Source organism: Castor canadensis, chromosome 2, assembly GCF_047511655.1.
Source record: "Castor canadensis chromosome 2, mCasCan1.hap1v2, whole genome shotgun sequence".
Lineage (NCBI taxonomy): Eukaryota > Metazoa > Chordata > Mammalia > Rodentia > Castoridae > Castor > Castor canadensis.
The window spans coordinates 60067435-60080219 of NC_133387.1; the positions used below are offsets into that span (position 1 = coordinate 60067435).

Sequence of the window (12785 nt, forward strand, 5' to 3'; positions counted from 1 at the left end):
TTAAAAGGCATTAATGATAAAACAGTTATCTACAAGGAAAATTAGATAAAATCTTGCATAATCAAAATTTTATAAGCATCTTTAAGCTGTGTAACTTTAAGGACAACTCTAAGCTTATGCAGATTTATGCATACTACCTCCTTCTTCTTAGTCATGCATATTTAATGTTAGCCATATATTAGAAACACAAGTGTGCACACCCATCAGATGTGTCATTCAAATATTGTTGAAATTAATAACAGTTAATAGCCACTGACATTGAGTGCAGTTTAAATTAAATGTAATAAATTATTTTAAAGTGTAAATAATATTGCATGTTTTTATTAATATCTATTTTAATTATTCTTGCTATGAAATTTATTTCCATGTAAATCTATCATGATACATGATAAGTAAATATCGTTGATCATCCTACATCATGCTATGCCATAGGTTCTTTTTCATGTTATGAAATGGTCATTAAAGAGTGTCATGTTAAATTCATCTTTACATAGTTTATGACTAGATAATCATCTGTGATTTTTGCCCTAGTTGAATTTTTTTAATAATCTTGAAAACAGGTTTAAAATTACACAATGCTATTATTTGGTCTTTGTTTATCCAATGTATTTTAATTTATATCCTGCTAACTAAATCTAGAAGTAATTAAAATGTGATGCACTGGACAGTACAAAGGACCCCTAATTTTCTAATTGTAGACTTTAACATGCCCCCAAAAGAACTAAAATATATCATCAGCAAAAATAATAATGAGAATAATGCATGTATGAAGGACTTATGAAAATTCAACATCTAGTGGCAAGAACAATTTAAGATGCTTTCATAGTACAAAAGAGACAATAAAACAATTTAAAAATAGTTTTTGCCTCTTCTATATTCTCCTAAGGAGATTTGAATGATGTCACTATATGTTTGAAAGTTGCTATTATTCACTAAAAATCATAACATTATAAAGAAAATACAAATTTTATAGCAATCTTTATTAAAGACTAGGTGATATTTTTCTTCCAGATTATGAATTAGATTTTCATATTTTGGGGTCGAATTTTATTTTTAAACAACAAAGCAACAAAAAATTTCAAAAAATACTGTTTCAGAATAGGAAATAGTTCTCAATAATCCATGTACTATTTCATCCTGAAATTTATACTTGTAAATTAAGTGTGATGGGGTGTCAAGATACACAGATTGATATAAGAACCTCATGAAAGGGTAATTTAGTATAAAATTACCATTTTAGCAATTGACAAACACAAACGGCTAACGGGCAGTGTATTAACAAAGTGATCCTTAATTCTTTTATCAGAAATCTATCAATACAAATTAAGGAAAATAAATCTATGATCATATTACTCATTACTATTGAGCTAGATGAAAGCCCAGTGTTATGCAAGTATGCCTTGATCAATGTGTTATGTTTCTTTTTGACACTGAAATCTCATTTCAAAATATTTTAGTATAATTTTGTAGTTTGTAAAAGGAAGGACAAGTGTCCTTTAAAATGCCTAGAATATCAGTACATAAATTAGCTATAGACTTTTACATATCTACTTTTCAAGGAATTCTTTATGTTCTTAAAGTATACTGCTACCCCATGACCACATTTTGACTGTTAAATTATCATCCTAACTTATCCTCAAGTGCATTTTATATTTCTTCCATTTTGTTTCATTCAAATAACCAGATTAGATTAGGTTGCCAGATAATCTCATTTTGATCAATTCTGATAAATATTTATTGAATGCAAAATTGTGTGTAATCTGTTTTTGGAGTTACTATTCAAAATAAATCTACAGTGTTATGGTTGAATTCTCTGTTAGTTCAACAAATACAACATTTTATACCCTTTCAGGTAACAAAAGCACAAATTTCAAATATCCTGTAGTATTGATCTTAGTCTACTAAGGCTGCTATAACCAAAATGAAACAAAACAAAACAAAAAACAGATCACAGACTAGTGGCTTATAAACAACAGAAACTTATTTTTGTCATTTCTCAAGACTGGGAAGCACAGATGAAGGCACACACAGATCATTGCCTATTCCTCAGAGGCAGCCAATTTCTCCCTCTAACCACACATGTTGGAAGGGAATAAAAGGGCAAAAGATCTTTCTCAGGCTTCTTTTATAAGAGTACTAATCCTATTTGTGAGGGTTATGCCTCCATAATCTAATTAAGTCCCAAAGTCCTTGCCTGATAATATAATACCAGCCTTGGGTGAGATTGCAACAGTTATTTACAGGTGACATTAGCAATATTCACATTTAACCCATTTGGTTTATGTAAACTCTAACAATTTGTATTTTTCAATCTTTTCTGTTTTGAACCAGGAAAATGTACATGGGTCAAGTTATCTTTCCCACTTCATATGGGAAAACATGAGTAGTTAACTTAAGAAATGATTTTTAGTAGCATAACAGTTTATACTCATTAAAAATATTTTAAAACTTTCAGTTGTTTTATTTAGTTATTCTGAACTCTATGGTATTTATCAAGTACATTAAATTCTAAATATATCATCAGTCTTGCTTCTGACCAAGGAAATACTGATCCAAATTGATTACAGGCTTGAGCTTTTACCTATGCTAATATGTAGGATGATGAATTACCATTTTTTCTGTTGCTTCAGCCTATTGGTGTAGGCATACCAACAATTAATTTACGAAAAAGGAGACCCAATGTTCAGGTAACTGTGACTGAAGAAGAATTATCGCTGCTTTCAAGTTTGCTAAATCAAGTTGAGATCAAGCTTCTGTTCTTAAAGTTTATAACTAAAGTTGCCTTTCCTGACATTTAAGCTTTCAGAGCATGAGATGGAAATAAGCGACATTTCTCAGTAAACTCAAGCAAAAGTGGTATTAATTATGGCAGAGGGTATGTGTTGGCTAACTAAAAATTGCTGAGTAAATGATCTAATGATGTTAACAATCAGTGATCATAAAGAGATGGCTTTTGAAGGAAATTTGTATTAAATACTCTGAAATTAACATCAAATCCATGCGATCCTAACAATTTGCTTGTAAAATTGATTTTTAAGTGCAAATAAAAGCAATTTCTGTGTGATAGTTTCCATAAACTAGAAATTTTAAGCCATTTTTTGAATTTCTAAAAATGCAATTTGCAATTAGAAGTTAGAGAAGTTTCCCTTCAACTATCAAAAATGTATAAAACTGCAAATAAATAATGTGAATTCATATTCCTTGGCAAACTCATTGCAAACTCATCTTTTCTCTGTTGGTAGCAAAAAAGTGTATGTATATTTCTGTGGACACATTAAACTAATCAGCAGAAAAGTATATTTTCTATGACTTACTGAGAGAATTTTGGTATTTCAGTGGAAGTTCAACATTATCATAGGTGTTCTATGTGAGGCCTACCATTTCCTTAAAATAAGTTACAGATGATGTAACGGAAAAATAGTGATGATAAGAAGAGATCTTAAAAGCTATGAATTCATAGAACTGAGTCCAAGTTTGGTTCTAATGACAGCCAAGTGTGCATCCTTCAGTGATTCATGTATTTTTGGAGGACTTCAGTGTCTTCATCTGAAGAGCAAGACGAATGAATCATTGCTCTATACTCTATGCAGGAAATTAAATATATGTTTTGATCCCAGGCCCCATCTCCTGAAAATTCTACTTTGACCTCAAGTAGCTTGAGGTTGTCCTAAAGTTCAGTGACACTGGACTATAAAAGATTGAGTTCCCTTCCAGATCTAGAACTCTGACCATCTGAATCTCATGTTGTGTGTGAAAATCTTCAGCTCTTTTATGATTTCTAAAGAGATTAAAAGTACTTGTATACCTTTCTTGAAATATTAAATTGTTTTGTTAAACTCCTTGCATGCTCCTTTTTATGTAGTACCTTAATTATATATTTTGTGGTCATGTGCATTTTTTAGTGAATTTTTATTTTTGCAGCAACCTCTGCATGTAAATATTATAATTTAAAAAATTTAAAAACCTGAATAAAGGTTTGTTTTATTTTTGTTTTTGTTTCCATTCTAAGAAAACTCCAAATGGCAAGCTAGCAGCCACATAACACTTCTTGTTTAGGGAATATTTTTGAATGCTGAGCCATTATAATAATACTGAGTATTAATTTTTAGAAATTTTAAAGTTGTTGATATTGCATCCTGTCTTTTATTTTATTTCCACAAATGGTGTGGTCATTATGCTAGCTGACATGCAAATTGTGCAAATGAGAATTATTAGGTATTTAGAATAAGCAAAATAATGGGCATTCAGTGACCAAGAGACTAAATAGATTCCTTTTCTTCAGCCTGTCTTGGGGCTTTCCTCTTAGAAGATTGTGTTTTTTGAATTTTCCAGTTCCTCTCTGCCTGTGATGAGTCTTAGGAAAAAAAAAAAAAAGTGGACCTCCAGGTTGCCATTTACAAATACAAGTTATGCATTGACATTTTTCTTTTATGATTCATTTTCTTCTCTGTCTCTCTATGTTGGCCTGGGACATGACCTTCACATTGCCAATTCTTCCTGATAATGCCTCCTCCCTGCATGCCGTGTGGGTGTGGTCATGCTAATGCCTTATGCACTGCATGTAAGATAAATACTCTCCTTTCTGTTTCCTCTTATCATTTTGATTACTTTCACTTTGTTTTGCATGGAGTTTGTTAAAATTTTAACAAACATGGTGTTTGTGTGAACATGATTTATTTTATGGGACATTAAATAAGCAGTTCTAAAAGTGAAAGGTTTCACTTTTTCAACAAAGGATTTGAAGGATTTTTAATATTGGCTTTTATCTTTAAGTTATGAAATATGGTACTATTCAAGTGAGTATTTGCTGCTAAAGCAAAAACATACCATCCCCAACAGCGGTCAATATTTTCACCTTTGAAAGATCAGATACTTCTGATTATAATAATAGAGTTCTTAGGCAATGAATTTTCTAAATTAACAATGTAAGTGGGATTATTTTTTAAAATGAAAAATTCTCATTCATCAAAAGCCATGAGAATCAAAAGTTTTCATTATTGAAATAGAGTTACTCCTTGGTGGAAGGCATTTTGCCATAATTACAAAATAAATATATGCCATGTACACTGTATCATTAGACATCTAAATAGGATATGCTGGCTTTTAACAAAATTTTTACCTATGGCTATTATCTTGATACATCTATCCTCCTAAAATGATGCTTAAAATAGTGGTGATCTGGATATTTTTTGGAGGCTGAGAGCAAAAACTTAGTGATCTTTGAACTTTCAGTATAATCTGCATTTATTATTGCCATATTATTAATTATCAGATTTCAATAATATTTATTTAAATAAAGATTTTAAAGTCTAATTTCTAAAATTTTATACATCTAATATGACTTTATTGTTTAGTTAACTTTGAAATTCTAGTATGAGATGTTTTATTATTTAGTAAGGATGAAATGGATATGAATATATTTTATAAAATAGTCCAACGAGTCTTCATTTTATATTTGAAAAACTAACATAATGTCATATGAGGTAAATTTATCAGCCTAGGAGTATCATTTTATATATAATGTAATACAGTTTGCTGCATTTAAAGCTCAATCTCTAGCTCTGGTTATTTAGTTTCATATGCATACAAAAGAAGAAACCTTTATGTACTTGTGTATCTTAGGTAAGTAATTTTTATAGAATGAATTTCTTATTTAAATATCCATTGAATAATTCTGTATACAGCATTATTTTATAATTCTATATGTACCGAATTATTATTGTCTTCTGTGCAGAATCCCAAATCTCAGGAACCAGTCACATTGGATTTCCTTGATGCAGAGTTAGAAAATGATATTAAAGTAGAGGTGAGTGTACTCCACAGAAATGAACAAGACCTCAAGTCTGAGATGAGATTCTTTCTTCCATTTTACACATATCTGTTCAGCAGTTGTATTGTGTTAGGCAGTCTCTTAGATCTCTAACCACAAATCTCAACATTCTTGGTCTTTAAAATTTCTAGATTCTGGGGTGTCCTGATTTAAAAGAAAACATATGAGAAGGAATAAATATTTTAAGCAGGGTGTGATCTTCCTTTTTTTTCTTTCTGATTAAGTATTTCAGTACAAAAACAGCATTCATTTCAATAGAAATCATAGAGATGGATGCTGCTACGCATTTGAATGAAAAGTTGGAGGGAACCCAACCATCCAACCACAAGGATGAGCAGCAGCAAGAAAAAGGTTGCCATATTTGTCTTAGGACACTTTGCTCAGCAAAGTTCTATTTGATTTCAGAACCAAAGTCACATGTTACTTCCTCTGAGAGTCTTTCATAATAATAAAGGTAATTATTTTAGTAATAAAATGTCATTTATTCAATACATGACATATAGCAGTGTGGATTATCTATAGCCTTTGAAATGATGTTATCCTTATTATAATATATTTTATAGTGATGATGCTTGATATGCAAAGAGATCAAATAGTTTGTATATGACTATTCAGCAAAGATGTGCAGAACCAGACTTTTGTCCTCCAGAACACAGATATTTTTAATCTTTCTGAATGAATTAACTTCTTTTATCAGTGCAAAGACCCCCATAATTCTATTATGACTTGAAATAATGTATTTTAATTTTTACTTTATTTACACATGTTACAATTTACTCCATCATTCTACAGCTATAACATTTAATTTTTTATTATAATTATGCTACCTATGGTAGAGCCATGGGGTAGGATGTTTTAGGTGGTAAATGAATATTTGTTGTATAATAAACTTGGTAAATAGTTTGGTATAATAAAGTTAGATGAAGTAATGGTGATGAGATTGATGTCTCTCCCACTGAGACATCATAAGGAACTTTCTTCAGACTCTCTAAGGCTCAGTCCCCCTCAATTAACATAGTGATTGAATGAAATAATATAACAGACTTAGAAAAAGACCTGGTTCATGGTAAAGTGCTACTATTTTTGAGCAATTCATAATGGACACACAGTTTACATGAGGAACTATTATCTGCTTTTCACTTTCAGACCCCAAATATTTTAACTAAATTAGACTAATCAAGCAGTCTTTACATTTAAATTATTTCTCTTACTATACTAAGTTTGCTCAGTTGTCATTTGTACTTACCATAACCCAAATGTAAATCACTGGAATGACTATAGAATGAGAAATATGTTAAAGGAAATTCTGAGAATTTCCAGTACATTGGAATATTTTGTGAACAAATATGACCTGAGTTTATATTGTGTAATTTTAAATCCTTCATCACGTGGTTATTTGGGCAAGAGAAATTTGAAATATTTTATATTATAGGCTAATCTTTAACTATAAATGCATTTTTATTTCTCGGTGACTACTTTTCACTTGAATGTTGCTAGCCCTCAAAACAATTGACCACTCTTTTATTAATTATGTTTGAAAAATTAATGAGTGCTTAAAATAAACTTTCATTAAGAATATTTCTCTTATTTTAAATTAATACAAAAAGGTTATGACAATTTAAAAAAAATCCCAGAGAACTACAAGTAACAATAAAACCATTCTACCATTTTTATTCAGCCTGTCTGAAATGAGGAAAATCTTATGAAATTAGTATTTTAATAATCTTACTCCAGTATGTCATTTTGGTTCCTGGAATGAAATAATTGTTTTATTTCCCTTAGATTCGAAATAAAATGATAGATGGAGAAAGTGGAGAAAAAACTTTCAGAACTCTTGTTAAATCTCAAGATGAGGTAAGAATTAATTCAGGCTTATTCTTAAGTAAAAGAATGTATTAAGAATAGTTGATATTTGCAATTTGATTTCCATTTCTATTAATCCAATATTTACAATAAAGTAGGGATGTCTTTGAGAACAATTTTTCTTTTTTAAGGCACTTAGCCAGAGGAATTTTTCACTAAGATAGTTTCAACTTTGTTTTTATAAAATAATGTTGATTTAGATTTCTTAATATATTTTTATATCATTAACAATATATTCTGTTCAAAACTGTACTCTTGACAGCTATATTTTATGATTAGATGGTTTTTCATTATAGAACACATTGGGCTGGGAATGTGTTCTCAGCAGTAGTACCCTTGCCAATAATGTACAAAGGCCTGCTTCAGTCCCCAGCACTACACCAAACAACAACAAAAAACAAAAAAGAAAGTACAGTGTAATTTCTGTCATGCTTTAGACAACAGAAATAAAAAATTCAAGAAATGAAAAATTCAAGGTCATATTTGATAGCTGTGTGTTATGTTATTTATACCTGCAGATATTCCAATTGTTACAGTCCACATTTTATATTTTAGTTTTTTTAATTTGTTTCTAGCTTGACTTATCTCCCTTTACTATTTATATGCTTTATAATTGTCCTGCATTTAAATCTGAAATTAAATCATGTGATCACATAATGGTCCTCATTTGAAACTGGCTTCTATAATGATCTTATATTACTTTATGTTTCATGAAAGACATCTTTGTGTTTGAGTCTATCCACCATCAGTCATACGAAGAATAAAAACAGATTTTCACATATTTGAATGCTTCAAAAATATATGGGACTCAGAAGTTCTTACGGCTAGAAGTTTAAGTTTTTATATATAACTTACATCCTTTGCCTTAACTCATGCTTTTTAGATATATGCTTTTCTCCCTAATTCCTCAGCAGATCTTTCCCTAAAATGGACTCAGGATCTAAATAGCATTCATTAGCACATTGCTTTTCTCAATTTAACATCATTGTGGCTTCCTATTACCAGGACATGAGAGGAAGTATATAAAAATCTCGTCTTCATTGAAACATCAACTCTGTTTACTTACAATGTAGCCATGGTCTTTCCCCTCTTTCTTCCGGCAGGAAAGACGTACACTGTTTTGGGCAATTTCTCCATCATTTGTCATGAACTCCAACCTTGGAAATTTTGGGCAATTTCTCCATCATGTGTCATGAACTCCAACCTGCACTTTCTTTTCTTAGCTTACAAAGTCATTTTCTGTTTACTCACATTGATGTTCTCCTCCTTCAATTTACTGCAAGTTCTTTTTTGACCAATATTCATTTATAGGCTGTATTTTTCTGTTTTAGAACTTTTGAATTTTTCTCTTAAATGCAATTGTAAATAGATGAAACTCATCTTTTATTACAGTATTTCTCTCCCTTCTATATTTCTGTACATGTTTGTATTTTCTTTTCAAGGATAATTTTTCTTTACTTTGAATCAATACTTTTTGTCAGTATTCACTGATCCATTTATAAAAGTTGAAAAATTATAATTATTCTGATTTTATTATTATAGCGTATAGAAAACCATATTTGTACTTGCTCTCTATATGGAATTTGATAGGAATGTTTACTATGTGAGACTAGCTTTCAAGTTAAAATGTTTAGTTTCACTCAGATGTAGCAGAATTCCACAGGCTGTGGTCAGATAGTGACGGAAGTTCATCATTTTTTCTTATAGGAAATGATATAACTTTTCTTTACACCATTTTCTACATCTATGATATAGGAAACTCCAATGTTAGCACATCCACAATACTTAGCACAATGAGTTGCAAGTAATTTAAATTTCTCACATATGATATGTTTCCCACAAAGCCTTTCTTCACATCTGATTGAATATTTCTCACCCAAAACTTTCTCAAATTAATTTATAAACATTTTTTCATAGTCATGTCTTTCAGGATCCCAGCTATCCTGTAAAAACTAAATGTATGGAATAAGTAAGAGATATGAATAATCAAAACTTAATTCACATACAAAAAAATCTCATTTTCATATGTTATTTTTTATGAATTTGTTACTATTGAGTTAAATTTAAATCAGAATTGAATTTATGCCCAGTTAAATCTAATTTATCAGAATCAGAAAACAGTTTGTGCTTACATGTACTCATCAATAAACCTTTGTTTATAACTGTAGGCTTCAGCTAACTTTAGAATGCATTTGTACTGTCTCATGCAGAAGTTTATTGAAAATGTTGGAATTGAACACCCTTACTCTAATAACTATTTCCTCAAAAAGCCAATTAGAATATATCCCCAAACCTACTTAGAAGTTGAAAAAATAGATATTGCTTTGTCACAAATCACAGAACAAGATTATAATTTCTGTTGCTAAAATTAAGAAGATGAGTTTTTATTTCCCTAATAAAGTATCCTGTGATACTTTCACAACTTGTTGAACAACACTAGTTTGTGGTGTTTTATTGTGAGCAGAAGCAAATATATGAAGATTGTCTCCAAAGCTTTTAGGTTTTTTATTACTCCATCATCATTCTTATTTACCTCCCCCAATTTGTTTCTCTCCTCCCCCACCCACCCACACATATTATGTAGTTGTAAAAATGGATTTGGTGTGTAGATGGTAGCTCAATGGTAGAGCACTTGCCTAGCACATGTGAGGCCCTGGGTTGGATCCAGTGCTAAAAAAATTTTTTTAAACCCATATATTTTTCTTTAACTTGAACATTTAACTGCCTCACCTCTTCTTTAAGGCTTATTTCTTTATTAATAAGTTGTGGGAAATAATGATATCTACTCCAGGTCTTTGAGAAAATAAGAAAACAACAGTAAGGTAGTGAACATAGTTCCTAAGACTGAATAGTGCTTCAGTAAATGTTATTTTTTAAAATTTTTATTTTATCATTTTTAAGTAAATGTTATTTTTGAGCTGAGGCTGATAAGGCTGGAGATAACTGAAAAAAATTAAAAGTTGTATATGTGCCTTCTAATGGAGAAAGAACAAGAATGTTCTCACTATTGTTCAGTGAAAGATTCTATATCCATGAAGTTGCCTAATTCTGAACTTCCTTTTCCTAGTGGACTTAGGGGTTTGCTTAGCCTGCATTGACACTGAGTAATGTGCTGCTTAGTACCATTGTAACAGCTTCACAGTAATATGTTTGACTGTACAATGCTGACTACATTCACCTCCTGATATTGTCAGTTACTCTTAAATTCACTTAATAAAGATATAGTTTAGCCTTGTGCAATATTTTGTAGTCTCATTTCATTACTAAGTTTGTTTTTCAAGAAATGTATTCAAAATTTTGAGGACAGTACTTTTGCATAAACTATACTTATATGTCCTTAAACTTTATCATTTGGGTATTTATGTTCTAAAATTTTGCTTCTCATACACACAAAAGCAAACACACATCTATGGCATAATAAATAAATGTAGAATAAATTCATTTTTGAAGAAAATTATTGAATGACCACAAATTTTGTAAGTAATTGTTTCTATTTCTACCTTCATATAAATTCATATAGTTATAAGGTGATTCTAACCATACCAAATGTCTTTCTAGAGATACATTGACAAAGGAAACAGGACATACACATGGACGCCAGTCAATGGGACAGATTACAGGTAATTAACTATATTTATATGTGCACTGTACCAAAAAGTATTCACTTCAGTGTCTTTTTCTAACTTTTAGTAGTCATTTTCAACTGCCAAAGAGCAGTACAGTGATGTGTAGATCGTTTCCATTGCGGGGCCTTGGAAAGCTAGACAGCCTAATACCCAATCATCTTTCAGAAAGTGGGCTCTGACCACTGATGTACTTTTCCTGATGGCCAGGACAAAATGAACTGACACTTTTCACAAGGATGGAGAATTCAAATCAACCTGAGCATTCTACCTGAATGAATTTCTAAAGCTCTATGTAAGACCTTGATCACTGTTATCTCTTCCTTTTCTAATAAATGGATCAAAACCACTGCCCTTGATGGCTCTCTTCTCCATGTTTTCTTCACTATAGCACTCTCCTATTACCAGCACTATATACTTCATTAAAGGTGACTGAAATAAAGCACTTGCAAACTCATATATCACCTAAAATTCATGAACTCTAACCTCAAGTGGGACTTAATAAGGCTTTGGGAGCTCAATAATTTAGTAAATTTTAGATGCTGATAGATGACTTTTGATGGCTTCTTTCCTCTCTTCAAGCATGCAGCACTGTCTCACCCATTTTTCTCACAAGTGTTGGTTTTGCTTCCATCTCACTGAGAAAAATAGGATTGGTCAGAGGAAACTTCCACTGCCACTACAGTACATAACTACTTACATTGGTAGTGTAACTCTGTCTGCTGTCCGTTTCTATCCTCAACACAATGAAAAAATGTTCTTAATATACTTGAGTTAGATTGTTTCAATTTAATCAAAACCACCCAGTAATTCACTATTTCAATCAGTCTCCTCTACTCAAACCCCCCAATAATCTCATTCAGTGTACCAGCCAAAGTCTGTCATGGTCATTTGACCCCACTTACCATTAGCTCTCTGAATTTCTCTCTCAGATTCTCCGTTGAACACCCTCTTCTTAAGCCATATTGTCCTCTTGCTATCTTTCTTCATAAATACTGTTCTGTTTTGCTTGAGGGCCTCTGTTCCTGATCATTTCTCCCTAAAATATCCTCCTCCAAATAGTCATATGCTCACTCCCTCACCTTATTCTCATTCTAGCTTACTTTTTATCTCCTCCGAAAGGCCTTCAACAATTCTAATTAAAATTTTGTCTCACCACACTCCACTTCCCTCATTTGTCTTACATTTTCTACAGCCTTTCTCACCATTTTACATTGTACACAAGCACATATGCCTGAAATTACATAAAAGAGAAATTTATTTCTGTTGACTATCATATGTATTCTCTTAATACTAAATAAGAGGGCAGAGAATGGTTCCTGATTCATATTTCTGAATCACATGCTCCAAAAACAGTTGCACACAGTAGGCACTCTCCAAATATGTATCGAATTGAAAATTTTGAATGTGAAAATATTGAAGAATTTTTAAATTAAAGGAGTTTCAAATCTGTCTCATCTTGTCAAACT

General features: G+C 31.1%; 1 protein-coding gene across 6 annotated transcripts in view; it reads left to right on the plus strand.

The window, feature by feature from the left end:
• Cacna2d1 (calcium voltage-gated channel auxiliary subunit alpha2delta 1) overlaps positions 1-12785 on the plus strand; it is a 437884-nt gene that overhangs the window by 385328 nt on the left and 39771 nt on the right. For 4 of the 6 annotated variants that reach the window (XM_074064875.1, XM_020156667.2, XM_020156666.2 and 1 more), the window contains 4 exons: positions 2631-2687; positions 5735-5806; positions 7613-7684; positions 11252-11313. In XM_074064875.1, coding sequence (XP_073920976.1) covers positions 2631-2687; positions 5735-5806; positions 7613-7684; positions 11252-11313 — 263 coding nt within the window. The remainder of the gene's footprint in view (positions 1-2630; positions 2688-5734; positions 5807-7612; positions 7685-11251; positions 11314-12785) is intronic. The other 2 variants (XM_074064873.1, XM_074064872.1) reach the window with 1 other exon arrangement.